General features: G+C 47.6%; 1 protein-coding gene and 1 long non-coding RNA gene across 45 annotated transcripts in view; one reads left to right on the forward strand and one right to left on the reverse strand.

Annotated features, from left to right (window-relative positions):
- Positions 1-17,952, reverse strand: part of PARD3 (par-3 family cell polarity regulator) — a 717,421-nt gene extending 699,469 nt beyond the window's left edge. For 29 of the 44 annotated variants that reach the window (XM_045361920.2, XM_045361921.2, XM_074001408.1 and 26 more), the window contains exon 1: positions 17,505-17,952. In XM_045361920.2, the coding sequence (XP_045217855.2) occupies positions 17,505-17,624 (120 nt within the window). In that variant the 5' untranslated portion in view covers positions 17,625-17,952. The remainder of the gene's footprint in view (positions 1-17,504) is intronic. The other 15 variants (XM_074001401.1, XM_074001387.1, XM_074001386.1 and 12 more) reach the window with 3 other exon arrangements.
- LOC123566897 (uncharacterized) lies at positions 16,585-19,035 on the forward strand. Its single transcript, XR_006689601.3, has 2 exons — positions 16,585-16,720; positions 18,733-19,035. It is a non-coding gene; the product is annotated as an uncharacterized lncRNA (long non-coding RNA).
- Positions 19,036-20,233: the final 1,198 nt, after the last annotated feature.

Consider the following 20,233-nt stretch of genomic DNA (forward strand, 5'->3'; position numbering starts at 1 on the left):
GCAGGAGGATCACTTAAGCCCAGCAGTTTGAGGCTGCAGTGAGCTACTGATGGCACCACTGTACTCCAACCTGGAGAACACAGCAAGCACAAAACCCTGTCCCATGAAGAAGGAGGAGTAGGAGAAGGAGAAGGAGAAGAAGAAATGAGAAGAAAGGAGGAGGAGAAGAAGAAAGAAAAGAAAAGAAAAAAACACTGGGCACGGTGGCTCACAACTGTAATTCCAGCACTTTGGGAGGCTGAGGCAGGTGGATCACCTGAGGTCAGGAGTCAAGACCACCCTGACCAACACGGTGAAACCCCGTCTCTACTAAAAAAAAAAAAAAACTGGCCGGGCGCGGTGGCTCAAGCCTGTAATCCCAGCACTTTGGGAGGCCGAGACGGGTGGATCACGAGGTCAGGAGATCGAGACCATCCTGGCGAACACGGTGAAACCCCGTCTCTACTAAAAAATACAAAAAACTAGCCGGGCGAGATGGCGGGCGCCTGTAGTCCCAGTTACTTGGGAGGCTGAGGCAGGAGAATGGCGTAAACCCGGGAGGCGGAGCTTGCAGTGAGCTGAGATCCGGCCACTGCACTCCAGCCCGGGCGACAGAGCGAGACTCTGCCTCAAAAAAAAAAAAAAAAAAAAAAAAAAAAAACTAACCAGACATGGTGGTGGGTGTCTGTAATCCCAGCTACTCGGGAAATTGAGGCAGGAGAATCACTAGAACCCAGGAGGCAGAGGTTGCAGTGAGCTAAGATGGCATCAATGCACTCCAGACTGGGGAACAGAATGAGACTCCATCTACAAACACACACACACACACACACACACACACACACACACACACACAGGCTGATCCACTGTCACACCAGTGACCAACCCTTGGGCATGCTGGCTGATCCTCTCAACTTGTGTTTTGGAAATTTCCATGCACAGTCCAAAGGCGAGCAGGGCTGCAAATCACATAAGGCAACAACTCCAAAGGGTCTGGAGGTTGGCCTGGGCCAGGAGTCCTCCACCCTCGCTGCACAGACAACCACCTGAAGAGCTTTACAGAAACACCAATCTCCAACCCTGACCCAGAGACCTCACCCCCTTGGTTTATATGGAGCTTAGGTATCAGCGTTCTAACAGCTTTGTTGCCAAGGTTAAGAGCAGCTGCTCTAGCACCAACTGGGGATGTCACTCAGGCTGAAGTGCAGTGGCGTGATCTCAGCTCACTGCAACCTCCACCTCCCAGGATCAAGCGATTCTCCTGCCTCAGCCTCCCAAGTAGCTGGGACTACAGGTGCCTGCCACCACACCCAGCTAATTTTTGTATTTTTAGTAGAGACGGAGTTTCACCATGTTGGCCAGACTGATCTCGAACTCCTGACCTCAGGTGATCCACCCGCCTCGGCCTCCCAAAGTGCTGGAATTACAAGCGGGAGCCACCATGCCCGGCCTCAATACAGATTCCTATACAGAGATGTGTAGAATGGGCCCCGAGATTGTACATTTCCAGCAAGTTCCCAAGAGATGCCAATGCCACTGGCCCATAGACCATGAGCCTTTTTTACCCTCACCAGCCTGAAGGTGATCCCAAAGGTGTACTTCTTCCCTGAACCCATAAGCCATTCAAGCATATCCAACTCAGGAAAAAATTCTGTTCTTCTCCCGCAGGATCACTTACTCTTTCTTATAGAATTGCAGCATCCTAAAATGCACATCAGTTTGTCATGGTATAGCGATTCACTGTGCAGACTCTGAAGTTAGAGTCTGCCAAAGGTGGCCAAGCCGGCTGGGTGTGGTAGCTGACACTTGCGATCCCAGCACTTTGGGCAGCCAAAGTGGAAGGGTCACTTGAGCCCAGAAGTTCAAGATCAGCTTGTGCAGAAAGGTAAAACCTCATCTCTACAGAAAAAAGAAATAAGTTAGTCAAGTGTGGTGGCACATGCCTGTAGTCACAGCTACTTGTGAAGCTGAGGCAGGAATATCACTTGAGCCCAGAAGTTCAAGACCAGCCTGGGCAATACAGTGAGACTCCAACTCTACAAACAAAAATAAATTAACTAGGCATAGGTGGTACACACCTGTAGTCCCAGCTACTCGGGAAGCTGAGGCAGGAAGAATGCTCGAGCCCAGGAGGTTGAGGCTGCAGTGAGCCATGATCATGCCACTGCACTCCAGTCTGGGTGACAGAGCAAGACCCTCAGTTGTGCAACTTCCCCCCCCCCCCCAAAAAAAAAAAGGTTTCTTATCCTCGCTAGCCCAAGCTTACTCATCTGTAAACTCTGGATTACACCAATATCCAACTCCATGAGATTAACATATACACATAAAGCACTGAGCCCAGCATATAGGGCCTGATACAACATGTGCTATGAGTGCTTACCGTTACTCTTGATAATAATGGTAATACTGGCCAGGCACGGTGGCTCACGCCTGAAAATCCCAGCACTTTGGGAGGCCAAGGCAGGCAAATCACCTGAGGTCAGGAGTTCAAGACCAGCCTGGCCAACATGGTGAAACCCCATCTCTACTAAAAATATAAAAAATTAGCCAGGCATGGTGGTGGGCACCTGTAATCCCAGCTACTCAGGAGGCTGAGGCAGAAGAATTGCTTGAACCTGGAAGACGGAGGTTGCAGTGAGCCAAGACTGTGCCACTGCACTCCAGCCTGGGTGACAGAGCGAGACTCCATCTCAAAAAATAAAAAATAATAAAGGTAATACCACCAATTTCTGACACCACTGTCTCCTGAATCTCCTCCTTGCTGTCTGAAACTCCTTCACAATAAGTTAGGACTGAAAAAAAGTGACAGGTTTCACTGTTGTTAAAATGGAACCTTCCCAACAACCTCCCCAACTAATAGGCAGATAAATAATGCCCCTGATAAAAGCACCTCTTATGCAAGAGCTTTCGATCATGAGTCCTGACCTAGAAAGCTTTCTAACACCAAAAGCAGAGACTGAGCTGAAAATACCATCCCCCGGAATCTATAAAGAAAGCAGCTTCGGCCGGGCGCGGTGGCTCAAGCCTGTAATCCCAGTACTTTGGGAGGCCGAGGCGGGTGGATCACGAAGTCAGGAGATCGAGACCATCCTGGCTAACATGGTGAAACCCCGTCTCTACTAAAAATACAAAAAACTAGCCGGGCGTGGTGGCGGGCGCCTGTAGTCCCAGCTACTTGGAGGCTGAGGCAGGAGAATGGTGTAAACCCGGGAGGCGGAGCTTTCAGTGAGCCGAGATCGCGCCACTGCACTCCAGCCTGGGTGACACAGCGAGACTCCGTCTCAAAAAAAAAAAAAAAAGAAAGCAGCTTCACTTCTCATGGGTAAAGAAACAATGCAGGGCCAAAACTCTTCTGCCTCAGACTAAAATTCCCCCCTACTAAAACACACTAAGATCTGTCGAAAATTCTCCCAATTATTTCTCTGCAATTTTGTTATAAAACACTTGAGTATTCTGGAAAGTTTTTGAAAGCACCATTCATCACTTTCATTAGCAAAGCACAAAAACAAAGGGAAAGTGTGAAGGCAAGAGACAGACGCACATAAATACGTTCCAATCTCCCATGCTGCTGGGTCTTTTTCACGTCCTGTAGGAAAGTAAAACTTGGAATCTCAAATGCACTCACGTGAAAAAACGTTTACAAATAAATACAGGAAGGGATCAGAGTCAAAATAAGAGTGCTATGCCACTAGATAAGCTTTATTACTTCAATCACTGCTTAGCGACTTCCCTAAATACATATGGGGAGAGGGAAGAAGCATTCCTTTAATTAATGAGATGTTTAAGGTCCTCAAAGAGGAAAACAACTTACAATACTGTGGTATGAAAAAGATGGATGAGAGGAGGTAGTCCTCTTGAATACAAAGCCAGGGTGTTGATAACTGCAAGTCTGACTTCATCGCACTGCCTGCCAAGCCCAGAATGTGAATGAGCCTTCAAGACACCACTCCCTATTTAGTATGATAAATAGGTCAACTCCTGGGTGAAGTCTTCAGGTGATTGGCAGTGGGTACCTTCAGCTGAACTGAAGTATTAAAAGTTGCATCAATCTGTCAACCCTTACAACTACCTACCTAAGCAAAAGATGTTCTGTGTTCCTTTATTGCTGATTTAGCTGCCCAAAATCACCATCTTCAGATGCCCAAAATCACATCTTAAGAAGTGTTATGGGCACATGAATTATAGAGGCCTATATAATAAGGATTAGAGAAGTCACAAAAATGTCAACTTTCCTACTTATTTTATAACACAGATTATCTCTTTGAGCTCCAGGGTATTCTCAGAACTACTACTAGTTAATAAACACTAAAGGCCTTTAAAACATCTCTGTATTTTATTAATACAAACAGTATTTACATTTTATACTTTTATCCTTTCCAAATTTTAAAAGTATTTTTAATGAAAAATGTGTAAGTGATGGCTTTTAACATAAATACAGCAAATAAACTTTATGTAATTTCCTTTGAAGTAGCAGTGTTGCAGCTGCAATTATTTTAGGAAGTAACAAGTAGAAAGTCCTACACCGCTAAGACAGCTAGACAAACACAATTCTCCTTGGCCTGTAAAAGAATCAGCTTAAACTGCTGGGTGATCTTTAGATATTCATTGTTAGCTAAATGATGCATACATACTAACACTGGAATTTCTAAAGCACTTTTAGAAAAATAAAAAAAGTAGCCCTTTAACAGATAACCTGGAAAAACAACACTTGATATCATAAATAAGAATCAAGCTGATTTTGTGAAATAGCCATTATAATTTTGCCTAATCTATGTTTGAAACTAGAAGAGAAAGAAAAAGATCTAATACTGACAGAATCTATTACATGACAGGGGCATTGTCTACAGTGAATCACTTAATCTCCATGACACCCTACAAAGATGACAATCCCAAATTACAGATAGGAAAACAGACTTACAGAGCTTGTATTATGTGTCAAAGTTTTGGTCTGGGGGGCCCAAACCAAAACCTGGAAAAGCTCTTCCATTATGGACATATTTGGAACATCCAAATCAATGTCACTGGGATTTTATTTCTTAAATTGCAGAAGGAGGCTTCCTTGGTGACTTTTTTTTAAAGGGAGATAGTTTTGCCACATGATTTCCCACATGTAGTGAAGTTCTAATGAGGACGACATAAAACAATTTAGAAAAACTTATTCTAGTGAGCCTTAATCACTGGCAAACACTCCTGGTAAAAACAAAGGGACAGTACAGCTAACAAGTAGTCCACCTGGCCTCCCTACAATACCTTTTCACGTTCTCTCTTTGAACCCAGAAAACGACCCCGTAAGGCAGGTGGTATTAAAAGGCACGACTCCTGACCAAGCACGGTGACTCTGGCCTGCAATCCCAGTACTTTGGGAAGCCGAGGCAGGTGGATCACTTGAGGTCAGGAGTTTGAGACCAGTCTGGCCAACAAGGTGAAAACCCATCTCTACTAAAAATGCAAAAACAAAAAAAGAAAAGAAAAGAAATTAGCTGGGTGTGGTGGTGCATGCCTGTAATCCCAGCTATTTGGGAGGCTGAAATGAGAGAATCAGTTGAACCCAGGAGGTGGAGGTTGCAGTGAGCCGAGATCACCCCACTGCTCTCCAGCCTGGGCAACAGAGTGAGACTCGGTCTCAAAAAAAAAAAAAAAAAAAAAAATAGCCGGGCGCGGTGGCTCACGCCTGTAATCCCAGCACTTTGGGAGGCCGAGGCGGGCGGATCACAAGGTCAGGAGATCGAGACCACGGTGAAACCCCGTCTCTACTAAAAATACAAAAAATTAGCCGGGCGCGGTTGTGGGCGCCTGTAGTCCCAGCTACTCGGGAGGCTGAGGCAGGAGAATGGCGTGAACCCGGGAGGCGGAGCTTGCAGTGAGCCGAGATCGCGCCACTGCACTCCAGCCTGGGAGACAGAGCGAGACTCCGTCTCAAAAAAAAAAAAAAAAAAAAAAAAATAGAAGGCAGGAATCCCGTGCTGACAAAGGTACTGCTCTTAACTCTCCATAAATGTCTGGGAGAGATTCCTTTTTAGAATCCTGATCCATGGTGTGTCGCTCTGATGTTTTGGCCTCCTAGAAGCAAAATACCCACCACCGAACTTTCCACTTTCAGCTAATGGTGTTTTTGCAAACACCTGTGTGAGTCATAAAATGTAGAAGATAAAACTGACCCCCCCATGGAAAGTTCAGGAGTTGGCCAGGCACAGTGGCTCACGCCTGTCATCTCAGCACTTTGGGAGGCCGAGGCGGGCAGATCACATTAGGTCAGGAGTTCAAGACTCTATCAAGACCAGCCTGGCGAACATGGTGAAACCCCATCTCTACAAAAAATACAAAAATTTAGCCAGGCGGGGTGGCAGAAACCTGTAAGCCCAGCTACTTGGGCGGCTGATGTTGTAGAATTGCTTGAACCCAGGAGGCAGAGCTTGCAGTCAGCCAAGATCACGCCACTGTACTCCAGCCTGGGTGACAGAGTGAGACTGCATCTCAGAAAAACAAAAAATAAAAATAAAAAATAAGAATAAAGTTCAGGAGTTTATTAGTATTGCAAGTTTCCCTGGAAAAAATATTCCCGATAGGAAGTGTCTTCATAATTTAAAATATACTTATTTCATATTCCTCAACAGTACAACTGCTAAAATGCCACCACCTTCCAGATGCAGTAAAAAATAGTTATCAATCCAAATGATGCACTTAGAGATCTACTTGATCTGTTTTTGTTTTTTGTTTGTTTGTTTTTGTTTTTCTTTTTCTTTTTTGAGACGGAGTCTCGCTCTGTCGCCCAGGCTGGAGTGCAGTGGCCGGATCTCAGCTCACTGCAAGCTCCGCCTCCCGGGTTTACGCCATTCTCCGGCCTCAGCCTCCCGAGTAGCTGAGACTACAGGCGCCCGCCACCTCGCCCGGCTAGTTTTTTTTGTATTTCTTAGTAGAGACGGGGTTTCATCGTGTTAGCCAGGATGGTCTCGATCTCCTGACCTCGTGATCCACCCGTCTCGGCCTCCCAAAGTGCTGGGATTACAGGCTTGAGCCACCGCGCCCGGCCCTGTTTTTTTGAGATGGAGTCTTGCTCGATCGCGGAGGCTGGAGTGCAGTGGCACAATCTCAGCTCACTGCAACCTCTGCCTCCCGGGTTCAAGCGATTCTCACTACTCAGATTCCCAAGTTGCTGGCATTACAGGTGCCTGCCATCACACTCAGCTAAATGTTTTTGTATTTTTTAGTAGAGACGGGGTTTCGCCATGTTGGACAGGCTGGTCTTGAACTCCTGGTCTCAAGTGATCTGCCCGCCGTGGCCTCCCAAAGTGCTGGGAGTACAGGCACGGGCCACTGCACCCGGCCAAGATCAACCTGATTTGTCTAGAAGATTTTTTTTCCAGATCTCTAACAAAATGGTAAAGGTACCAAACCCTGTGTTCAACAATAATGAATTTAGTGATTAGTTATATGCTGTGTGTACTCCTCCTTCTGCAGGTACTGCTGTCTGTAATAAAAGAAATTCAAGTTTAGAGTATAACCCTGCTGGGCAGGAATCTGGCTAACCATTATTCACATACGGCTTTGCACACCGGGTTTCAGCGTTATAAATGACACATTTTAAATGCATTTGTGGTATAAGAAAATACGTTCCCTGGAAAAATTGTTTTCTTTTTTCCTTTGTCCCTCAGACTTCTAAAGAGTTTATTTTTTAATTTTGGACTTAACATTGGACTTAGAGAAGAAAATTAAAACACAGACATAAAAACTGTTTTCCAATTTGTATTGTCTATGTAAAAGAAATTGAACAAAAAAACCTAGTCTCATATATACCACCTACACAAAAACAACACTCCTTTCTTTGTGTGTTTTTAATATTAATACACATATTTTGATTGGTTAGCAATTTTAGGTTTTTGAGACATATATCAAGTTGTTTTCTTACGTGTTGAAGAAGGAAACACTGATTTTTAGTGTAGTCTATCTCAAAGAGGCTTTTTCAAACATATAAACACTATAATATAGATTAGTTTTCTAATCAAAAAGGGAAAGGCCAGGCGCGGTAGCTCACACCTGTAATCCCAGCACTTTTCGAGGCCGAGGCAGGCGGATCATGAGGTCAGGAGTTTCAGACCAGCCTGGCCAACATGGTGAAACCCCATCTCTACTAAAAATACAAAAAATCAGCCAGGTGTGTTGGCAGGTGCCTGTAAACCCAGCTACTCAGGAGGCTGAGACATGAGAATCGCTTGAATCCAGGAGGCAAAGGTTGCACTGAGCCGAGACTGCTACTGTACTCCAACCTGGGCAAGAGAGACTCCATCTCAAAAAAAAGAAGGGAAAAGCCAGACACTAGAAAAATATACATCTTAGTTCCAAAAACTTAAATCTTACAGTGTCTGAATAGTTAAAAACACCAAGATTGGGAAAATGTTAACTTGACTGTCATCTCTAAAATGACTTAAATTTATGCCACCATAAAACATCAACCCCAGAAATACACACGTATGTGCATATATATGTATATTGTACAGTTCATATCATGAAATATCATACCTCTATAATTCACAAGGGCAATTGTCTTAGTCACTTCTGAGCATGATGTGATTTACATTAAAAGATACTTATCTTGAGACAATAAGAAATTCTGAAAGACACCCTAGACAAAATTTTTTTTTTTTTCTGTTAGAGACAGAGTCTCGCTGTGTCACCCAAGCTGGAGTGCAGTGACACCATCATAGTTCACTGCAATCTTAAACTCCTGAGCTCAAGCAATCCTCCCACATCAGCCTCCTGAGCAACTGGGACTAAAGATGCACACAACCATACCTGGATAATTTTTTGTTGTTGTTGTTGTTGAGACAAATCTCCCCATCGCCCAGGCTGGAGTGCAGTGTCGTGATCTCGGCTCACTACAACCTCTGCCTCACAGGTTCAAGTGATTCTCTTGCCTCAGCCTCCCGAGTAGCTGTGATTATAGACGTGCTCCGCCATGCCCAGCTATTTTTTGTACTCTTAGGAGAGATGGGGTTTCACCACTTTGCCCAGGCTGGTCTCAAACTCCTGACCTTGTGATCCGCCCACCTCAGCCTCCCAAAGTGCTGGGTTTACAGGCGTGAGCCACCACACCTGGCCTATGCCTGGCTAATTTTTTAAAAAAGAGACGTGGTCTCACTATGTAGCACAGGCTGGGTCTTGAACTCCTGGCCTCAAGCAATCCTCCCACCTCAGCTTCCCAAAGCACTGGGATTACAGGCATGAGCCTTCTCACCCAGCCGTCCCTAGGCAAAATTTACCCTAACTCTCAAAAGCATCCATTTGACCTGGAGAGCAAGCCCCGTCAAAGTTGGGGGCGTGGGGGGATAGGCAAAATATTCTCACAGCATGGGTGGGAGGAGTAAGAGGTCCTGGACCCTGTATAACCCTCTGAAAAGCTACTGCACATCACTTATGGTGCTATGAGCACCAACACTAACCATGCAGAGCAGGAGTGCCTGCACAGCTCAGGGAACTGGCAGTGGGAGTCCAGCCCCGCATCTCTGAATATGAGAACATGGGGACACAGAGGCCCACAGAGCTTGTAAGATTTGCCAAAGCTCAAAACTTCTGGGAGCCAAAGCCAAATGCTGGAAAGGCTGATCCATTACGTGCATATTTGGGGCATTCTCAACCTCCACTGCACAAAGGTGCTGGCGAGCTGGGCAGAAAGGAGTCTCTGGCTGAAGAACAATTGGTGAAGCCCTTAGAGGGGTAAGGGTTAGCACAGAGAGACCAGGGGACCTGAAGGCTCAGCAGCCAGGGGCTTACCAGACAGTAAACAGGACACACTGCACAGGTCTGAGAAAGCAGGGATTCCACACTGTATGGAAAACTCCTAAAAACAGCCAGTTTTCATTTGAAGTGTTTTGAGCATCTCTGATACACATATATATGTCATTTTATGAAATGCTCAGAACTATAAAATACCTAAAAATGGAGCATTGTTCATAGTGGCTTATAGAGCCTATTTTTCTAACATCTTTATTGACATATAATCACATAACCAAAAAATCCATCCATTGAAAGTATACACTTGAATAGAATTGTGCAATCATCACCATGATCTTAGAATATTTTCATCATCCCAAAAAGAAACCTCATACGCATTCACAGTCTTCATTACCCCAAACTCCCAGTCCTAGTGAGACACCACTCTGCTGTCTCTACAGAGCTACCCACTCTGGTCATTTTATAGGAACAGAATTATACAATATGTGGGCTTGCTGCTATGAACACTGATGTACAGTTTTTGTATAGACACACATTTTCATTTCTCTTGTGTGTTTGTGTGTGTGTATATATATTAAGAGTATATATAAAATATATACAGAGTACAGAGAGTACACACAAAATACACTCTGTTTAAGTGAAAAATAAATAAATAATTGATATTTAAAGTCACTTGGATGTGGAGCTTGAAATCTTATTTGCAGGGACCAATATGAGTTGATGGAGAAGAAAAGGAATACACAAAAGTAATATTTAAATGGCAAAAACCATGGAAAGATAGCAGGCCAGATGCAAGAAGGCACAGACCTATACAGGAAAGTTATTTTAATTTATTTATTAAAATTTTTACTTGTTTACTAAATAAGTTAAAACAAAGTTATTTTTACTTATTTGCTAAAATTTGGGCCAGGCATGGTGGCTCATGCCTGCAATCCCGGCACTCTAGGGGACCAAGGCAGGTGGATAGCTTAAGCTTAGGTGTTTGAGATCAGCCTAGCCAACATGGCAAGATGCCATCTCTACAAAAACTACAAAAATTAGCCAGGCATGGTGGCACACAACTGTAGTCCCAGCTACTTGGGGGGCTAAAGCAGGAGGATCATTTGAGCCTGGGAGGTAGAGGCTGCAGTGAGCAGAGATCACACCACTTCACTCCAGCATGGGTGACAAAATAAGACCCAGAAGGAGAGGGGAGGGGAGGGGAGGGGAGGAGAGGGGAGGGGAGGGGAGGGGAGGGGAGGGGAGGGGAGGGGAGGGGAGGGGAGGGGAGGGGAGGGGAGACGGAAGGAAGGAAGGAAGGAAGGAAGGAAGGAAGGAAGGAAGGAAGGAAGGAAGGAAGGAACTTTTAAATAATGACTAAAAGACAAAATCAGTCACCTTTCTACTTTATCCACTAAACTCAGCACTTATTTTGATAAAGATTTGCTTTTGTACAGAAAAGGTACCCAAAACAGGTAAAACTGTATGCATTTACTGATGTCCAGCTCTACTGCCATTGACTTTGGTCCCAGCCAGGAATGCTGAGCAAGCGGCCAAGCAGGATGAAAGCATGCTGTGTGGGCTTAGCATGCCATCTCCCCCTGATGGAAAATTACCTATAGAAAGCACCTTCTGGCCCAATCTTACATGTTTATTTCTATCCTTGAAACAAGTACAGAGGGTTCTAATCATCTATGGAGAGCTCAACATCACCAACTTGCACCCAACTCTGTGGGGAGGTAGAACCTCCCAGGACAGATGGAGGATCGGTCTGTGGGTTTGCATCTAAGTGAGACTTTAAATACTCCCTCCACAACCAATTCATCCATGTCTACCATAAGCCAAGAAGCGCTTCACATCCGCCAGATTCTCTCTGAGAATCTCAGATCCTAAACATTCCTACTTAGTCCTGGCACTCAGCCAAGCATCTCAACTGACGGAATCAGAGGCGCCAGACCAAGCATAGGTGTGTTCCAGGGCCAGATTCTCACACAGCCCTGGCCACCTGCCTTGAACCTCGCCCAGTGCGAACCCCAGGAGGGTCCTCTGCTTGATCTGAAAAACAAACTGAACTCCCTCAAGACAGCTGATACAAAAGAATAACTTCTAGGTACTCCAAACCTCACTAAATCTTAGTTTCCATTACAAGCTGTTTGTGCAGTATGTTAAACACACCAAACCTTAAAGTCCTTTAAATTCCCAAGTGCTGATGATAGTCCTCTCAGCGGAAGTGTATTTTTTGTGTGAGACCAGTTTAACATGTTGATTCTCAACTTTGTATTTACTCAACATTCTGGCTGCAATGTGACAGACATGGGCTATTCACTAAGACTGAAGCTCAGCGACCCGCTTCAAGCATTTCACCGGGAGGGAGGAGGGGCACACGGATACACTTGAAAACCACACAGCACAGCCCAAGCATCTGAGTCGGTGTAGAAGCTACACCCAGGACGTCCCCAGGAGAGGCAGCAGGCAGGGAGAAAGATCCTCTAGCAGCTTGGGACAGACAGCCAGCCTCCCAGAGATGGCTGGCATGGGCTGAGACTCACGAATGAGTGCAAGGAGGGAGCAAACGTTCCAGGCAGAAGAAACAGAAAATGCCAGAACAGAGGCAGCGAAGTGTCTGTGAGTCCCGGGGGTGGAGCGGCTGCAGAGGGAGTGGCTGGGAGGCAAAAGGGGTCCCTACAGGGACAGGCTGTGCTCAGAAGGCAGGACTTGGAGAACGCGGGACAAAGGCGCTTCAGCACCAGAGGACAATGTGACTTGAATTCTAGAAAGATCAGCCTTTCAAAAATGTTTAGTTTCTTTTTCCTTTTTGAGAAGGCAGAAAATGTTAAAAATAATAATAAAGCTGCTTTCATTTCACTATTTTTATGCTCGCCTCTATTTTCTTTCAATCTCTGCAACAGTACAACTATTTTCCTAAAAGTTTCAATACGCTTGTAAATGAATAACATGCAGTCATACATATTTTCACAGAAAAATTCCATACCAACCACAAGATTTTTCATAAAAACCATGACTGTCATTATGTTACTAATCAACAGTCTCCCGCCACTAAAAAAGCACATTTTCAAAAGTTTCTGTCCATGGACTCAACTTTTTAAAAAACACAGGTCAAGCATCCCTAATTGAAAAATCCAAAATCCAAATACTCTAAAATCTGAAACTTTTTGAGCACCCACATGATGCCACAACTGGAAAATTCCACATATAAGTACTTAACACAGACTTCTTTTCAAGCACAGAAAGACTGCATAAAATTACCTTCAGGCTATGTGTATAAAGATACATAGGAAACATACATAAATTCTAACAATACATTAGACTTGGGTTCCATCTTCAACCTATCTCATTAGATATACAAAAATATCCCAAAGTCCAGAAAAATCCAAAACACTTCTGTGGTCCCAAGTATTTTGGATAAGGGATGCTCAACCTGTAATAACAACAGGTTGCCATTAAATCACTCTAAAGTGATGTGCTTGGGGACAGAAGCCAGAGGCCCCAATAATCAACCTGTAATCAAGCCAACACCCACAGCTTTTACTTCCTCAGCCCAAACACACATGCAACACACAATTTTGTTCTCCTGATTGTGGTGCTGCACATCATTCAATCTAACATTCTTACCCATCCTTCAATGAAATTACATGCTGCCTTTTTAAGTAAAGGGGAAAAATCCAAGCAGCAATAGTAGGACACTTGGGAAAGTTCCCAGGGTGTAAAACTGCTTGGTGGATAAAACATATTGGTCATTCCATTCATCTTTACGGAGTAGCTAGTATGGGCCGGGCTCAGGACTTCAGAGTTTCCCTCTCATCATCCTGTTCAATACTTACATTAACCCTGCCAGGGAATATTCCACTTGAGATAATGGGGCTCTATAGGGTTGGTGTACCCAAGGTTAAATGGCTTGTAAACCTAGGTCACCAAACCCGATCCAAAGCTCCCCTGCAGGCTGAGAGGAGGGCTTGAGGGAGGTGGAAGCAGACGGCAAAGGGGTTCCAGCACCTCCTCGCCCTCACTTTTGTCCTTCACTCTCTCCTTCCCCTTTTGGTCACTCGGCAACATTTATTTAGACTGAAATGCTAAGAAATTATCCATACAAATCTCAGTTGCTCAGGTCATCCTCCTAGAACTACTTGTTACCCTGACTCTTAGCTAAACGCCACAGTCCTTCCTACTGCATGAAGTCCCAGGGTCTTGCCCTGGCATTCAGTCCTCCTCAGTTTGATCCTGACCCCCTGGGCTGAATGCCTGAATTGCCTTTGTCCATACGGCCTTCCTGGAATGCCCTCCCTTTCACTTCTCAAAATCGTAGCAGACATTCTGCAGATTCACACACCTAGACCCCAACTGCAGACCTACAGACCCAGAGCCCATCTGCCCCTGCAGGCAGGTGCCTTACCCAGTTAGCAAGCACTCCCTATATCAAGGTCAGCCTTCCCACCAACCAAGCCCAGTTCAAATCCTAGTGACTACATGAGACTCCCACACGCACCCCATAATGATAGTACCTACCTCCAAAATGCAGAAGCGATTACTGACTGTATCACACTGGTGCCAATAATGCTACCACCTACTGTTATTTACACTGCTATATATTCTTCCTGTCTCCTAGATTATACTTTTTTTTGAAAAGTGCACGAATTCAATCATATTTTTTTCATACAGCATGACTTTTTATACACAGCAGCCCTTCAACCAACCCCACACTTAGCGCTGCAGCTCAGCACCATAATCACGGGTATCAGGTCGCAAGCACAGAAGAACAGATGCAGACACAGTCCATCCTCCCATCCTACACCCCCATGAGAATGGTCCACGTAACGTGGTTCCCAATGTCTAGCACCGCACTGTCCTCAGCAAGGCTCCTAATGCAGATGGGTGGATGAGGATGAAGAGCTATTCCCACTCATCAGTGATCACAACCACAAAAACATCTTTCATGAAAGGAAAAAAGAAATGTCACACATGACTAAGCGCAAGCCTTCAAATATCTACTCACTGAGGACATGTCTAGTATTAAATCATGACATTTCACTATCCAGAAAAATTGATTTGTGTAACCTGAAGAGAAAACAGCCCAGATGCAATGCCAGAAAATTAGCCCCACCACACCAGAAAATGTTTACTGCAGAGAAAGCCTTGGTGATTTGAGAGTTGGGATCTTTCTCTTTTCCTTTTTATTTTTTATTTTTGGCTTGGTTGGTTATTATACAAAGCCATAAACATGATCTGCCCACATTTTTCCCCACCAGATGGGAGTTCATCACACCACATGTCACCTAGCAACCTAAACACCACTCCACAACTATCCAGCCACCCAATTCTTCATACAGAATTTCTCTTGTTCTATTAGGCAATACCGGTAAGGAACAGAGAATAAAAGTTAAAACAGTGTTAAATACATAATATCACTTCCTCATCACTTAATATAGAATGGGAAAAGTAGTAAGAAAGACTGAAAATTAATCTCAATCATTGTCTAGCAATTTCAGAATAAAAACGAGAAAAAGGAGACCTAGAAGACACTCAAGCTCTGGCAACATGAGGGTCAACAGTCTTGGGATCCAATGATTGAACTTGGTATACTGCAAAGCCCCCGTTAAAATTCACCCACTGAACTCTAAGTTGTACTTAAAGAGCATGTCAGTGTTGGAACCCCTGACCCATCTCTGACCCGCCCTCTCATCTCCAACTCCCATGTCACTATCACCCTCCCTTCCTTCAGCTCACAGGCCCCCTTTTCTCTTTGTGACACCTCCCCAGACACCCGTAAGAAAACTGCACTCCCTTTTCTATGCCCTGTGAAACAACCACTGCTAATTGTTAATAACAAGGACCAGGTCTGTGACCAAGGCCCTGCGCTTTAGCCACCCAGCATCCCAGAGGCCCCTCTTCTCCCCATGTCACCACCAGCCCCTTCACCTGGAGGACTGCGCAGCCTCTTGCTCAGCCTCTCACAGCCAGTGGGTCCCCTAGATGTCCAGCACCCAGAACAGTGCTGTGAACACAGTCAAAGCTTCAAAATTTCTGTGGAACGAATGCCTCAAACAACATTTGAACTACTGTCAAATAGGCAGTTCAGCCTATGTCTATTTTGTGCACGATGAAACATGGGACACAGTAGGTAAAACAATTTTAATCACATAAAATTAATAAAGTGAAAGAAAATGTCGATCACCCTCTCCCTATTCAGGAGCCTAGACATACTGCAGAGTGCATATTACTTTATTTCTCTTTCCTTGCACAAAGTATTTTGTTGGTTTCCAGAGTGCCTGAACAATTTGAGTACTCTTTCGGAACACTTAAAGCATAAACTGTCACACATAAACAACACTTAAAAAAGCTAAATGCCCATTGAGATGGTTTTCTTTCCCTTTGTCAGCTTTGCAAGATAAACAGGTGTCCAATTCCCACTAATTTTATTTGATTTTCAATAAAAGAGTTCAACCAACTGTAAGGAACATAACAGAGCTATTAAAGCCAATGTCTTCCATCCTTGTGCCGGGTTCCTAAACGTCCCCCAAAATTATCTTTAAAAGCCCAAATTTATGCTACTTTTTCCAGTGTATACTAAAAGCAAAACAGCAGTCTAAAAAGCTTTTTATTTTTAATTTCTGAGAGAACTGAAGATGCCACCGGAGTACCCTGTGTACGCTAAATAGGGCTGACCAAGCCACTTTCCAACGTCATCTGCAGCCCCCAAGCCCATAGGGGCCAGGCCACTGTCGGGAACAAATGGGAAATACTGCACCGAAGTGAATGCACTCCCCACCAAAGAGGACTCTACTACAAAGGAAATATCCCCGGGTGCTTGGGAGAAACTTCAGCGTGGGCTGTTGTCAAACACAGACACAGTCGGTAAAACAATTTAGCAAAATGCCTTTTCACTTCTGACACATAGTAGAGGAATGCTGTGAAGTGGAGACAATGTTATCACTACAGCAAGAAAAAGGGAAATCCACTCAACTCTGAAGTCAGGCCCGGCTCCGCAGCCCAGCCACATGGAAGCAGCCCAGGATAGGTAGGAGCTGAGGTCCTCGCAGGAAAACTTTTCTTTCCGCGACCGTTTCAAGGTTGTGCTTTCCAGAGCCCAGTAAGGGGGATCAGCTCAGTAAATGCTCGCAAGCGAGTGCTGAGTGCCACCGGTGGCCCTCCCGGGAACGCCTCCCCGATCCCAAGCCGGCTACTCCCCAAACCCTGCAGCCCCCGGACGCGCGCCCCTGCCCGCCCCTGCTCGCGGGGGACAAGGAGGAAAAGACCCCCCGCCGCGGTCCCGCCCCCGCCCGAGGAAGGGAGAGGAGACAGAAGGCTCGCAGCCCGCCTCCGTCGGGAGGGCAGTCACGAAACTCTCCTCACACCAAAAGTTCCCAGTCCCCGGCCTGTGCCCGCGGGGCCTGGGAGCCGGGAGAGGCCTGGGGCTGGATTTCCCGGCCCGCGCCCCTGCGCGCCGGCTCGGGGCTTGGCTAGCTCTACAGACTACGGGGAAGCGCCCAGGGCCGGCCTGTGCGCCGCTGCCCGGCTCGCCCCGCGCTCCTGAGGCCGGAGCTCCCGGGGAAAGGGGGATGGGGAAGGGGAGGGCGGGGGCCGCGGGACCCGGCTGGGTGCCCCCGAGGCTGCGACCCGGCCAGCGCTGACAACTTTGGCGCCCGCAGCCCGGGGCGGGGGGCGCCCGCGAGGCCGGCCCGGCCGCACTTTCCCTTTCCCCGCCTCCCTGCGCCTCTCCTCCCCCTTCCAGGAAGCGCCATATTGATCCCGGCGCCGTCCCCGCCGCCGCCCCCTCCCCGCCCGCGCCCCCGGCCCCTCACCTTGGCGATGGCCTTCCGGTAGCGGGTCACCGCCTGCTGGATGAGGCTGAAAACTTTCATGTGGCCGTCCCCGCACGGCACGACCACCCGGGTCCGTCCGAAGCACACGGTCACTTTCATGCCGCCGCCGCCGCGGGCGGGCCCGCGCCCCTCGCCGAGCGCAGCCGGAGCAGCCGGGGCCGGGGCCGGGACCAGGGACGCTGGGCGCGGAGGAGCCGCGGGGGACTTGGACGCGCGGGCGGCTAGGGGCGAGGGCAGGCGGCGGCGACGCCGGGGGGCCGCTCAGCTCGCATGCCCGGTCCGGCCCGGCCACCCTCGCCTCGCCCGGGGCTCGCCTCGCCTCTCCCCGCCGCGGCGCCCGCAGCCTCCGGCCACCTGTTCGGCGTCTCGGCGCGCTCGCCGGCGGCGGCCCGGGGCTGTGTGGCGCTGGCGCTCGCTCGGGGCCGCTGGGGGAGGGGACGGCGCGAGGGGAGGGGAGGGGGAGGAGCAGGGCCGGGCACACAACACCGCGCACATGCGGCAGGGGGAGGCGCGGCCGGCTACCCGCGCGGGGCGGAGCGCACGACCGCAGCCCGCGCCCCCGCCACCGCCCTCCGGGGCCGGCCTCCTTCCGTCCCTCCCTCCCTCCCTCCGGAGGCTTGGGACCCCTGGTCCCACCGCCAACCCGGGCAGGCGGCCATCTGCCCCCACCAACCGTGGCCCGGGCGCCCCCCAGCCCCCTTCACCCCGCCCGCCCAGCTCCCTGCAGGGCTGCGCTCGCCCCTCCTCGGGGACGCCCCTTCCACGCCTCCAGAGGTCTCCACGGAGCCCCCCCCCCTTCCCTTTCCTTTGTCACTTTTAATCCCCTTCCTTGGACTGGAGGGTTTCGGGTGCAGGCGCTCCCGGGGAAGGCAGTTTTTGCTCAGCGCGGCGAGTCCCCTCCTCATCGCCCCGGAGGCTCCAGCCCGAGCCTCTCTGCCCTCGGGGACTCGAGCCTGCGGCTTGCTCCGCTGGGTTTCTGCCCTGCCCGCTCCCTAGCTCGGCTGCAGGGTCGGGCAGCGGCAGTTCTGCCTGAAACGCAAGAATTAATAGTCTGCTCTGGGGAGGCAGTGGGGAAGCTGTGAGCGACCGGGCGTTTTTCAGAGGTCACTGTTTACCTTGAAGTTTCCTGTTGACCCTCCGCTGACCCACCCACTTAAATAGATTAGACCGTAAACATCGCAATTCTGATACATTTATTTCTTTCAAGTTCTGCAGCATAAGCAATCCTAACGCGAATCCGTGAACAGCCTATTCTGACGCCGCGGAGAAAGCTCACGCGGGAATCCCCACGGTGTGCCCGCGCTTAACGCAGACGCCTGAACCCCGAGGAAGGCTCCGACTCCGCAATGAGTGACATGCGGGCTTGAGAAGTTCTGAAGGAACGTGATCCGAGTTAGGGAACGTAACTGAAGCTCATTTTGTCTTAGTTATGGACTATGATTCCTTAATAAACGTATGTCATTATGTTTAAAGAATGACAAATGTCAGCAAAGAGTGGTCCCTGTCCCAAGCCCGTTCCAGACTATGTGAAATTCTTTTTTGCCAGTTATTTCCGAGGGACGTGAAAGCAATCAAGCTGCCCTGGGTTGGCGCAGAACTTGAGCACTTAGAGGTGGAAGAGCTGGCGATTGACCATCCATCCCACTCCACCTCCAATCTTAAAACAAGGAAACAAGACATGAGGTTCGTCCGCTTGCCACACTCCCTGCGCTTTGCAGCACCACAGCTGCCCCAGCATAGTGCAGTTTCTCCTAGGAAACATTGCCCTTCCTCTCCTCTCCCAGCCCTGGACCACCACTTTCCACCACCTGTCCCAGCAAATCAGTGCAGTGGTGCTAGCCCCATCTTACTCCAGGACATTGACCAAGGGCCAAAGTCACTTGCCCAAGGCGACAGAGAAAGCTCAAGCAAGGCAGACCCAGAAATAGTCTAGGTTTCCCTCCTTCCACTCAGTCATGGGAAAGGCTCCTCCTACTGCTGTTTGGCTGCAGCACTAGACATTTCTACCCACTAATTAAGTTTATGACAACGATGACAACAACTGTTGCTGTGGGCTTTTTGCTTCTTACATAGATACTTGGATCCACAACAACAATTACTGATAATTATAGGTGTTGTTTCTGTTTTTATGCATTGGAGGAGTGTACTACTAGTTTAGAATGTGTACTAGTTTATTTTATTTTGTTTTGTTTTAATTTATTTATGTATTTTTATTTTATTTATTTATTTTGAGACCAAGTCTCGCTCTGTTGCCCAGGCTGGGAGTCTGAGGCAGCAGTGAGCTAAGATTGTGGCAGTGATCTTGGCTCACTGCAACCTCCGCCTTCTGGGTTCAAACGGTTCTCCTGTCTCCGCCTCCCAAGTAACTGGGATTATAGGTGCCCTCCACCACGTGCAGCTAATTTTTGTATTTTCAGTAGAGACAGGGTCTCACCGTGCTGGCCAGGCTGGTAGATCTGCCCACCTCAGCCTCCCAAAGTGCTGGGATTACAGCGCAAGCCACTGCGTGGCAGAGAATGTATACTAGTTTACATGCTATACTAGTTCAGAGGGGTATACTAGCTTGAGTGTAATAAATTAGAGTGGGGCTTTCTCAAAATAATTCTAATCGAAAGTCATTTTTCAGTAATAACCAGAGTACCTAGGACATCATACAGATCTAGGTTCAGATCCATATTCGGCCATTTACCAGTGCCTTAGACACAACT

The sequence above is a fragment of the Macaca fascicularis genome, chromosome 9 (assembly GCF_037993035.2).
Source record: "Macaca fascicularis isolate 582-1 chromosome 9, T2T-MFA8v1.1".
NCBI classification, from domain to species: Eukaryota; Metazoa; Chordata; class Mammalia; order Primates; family Cercopithecidae; genus Macaca; species Macaca fascicularis.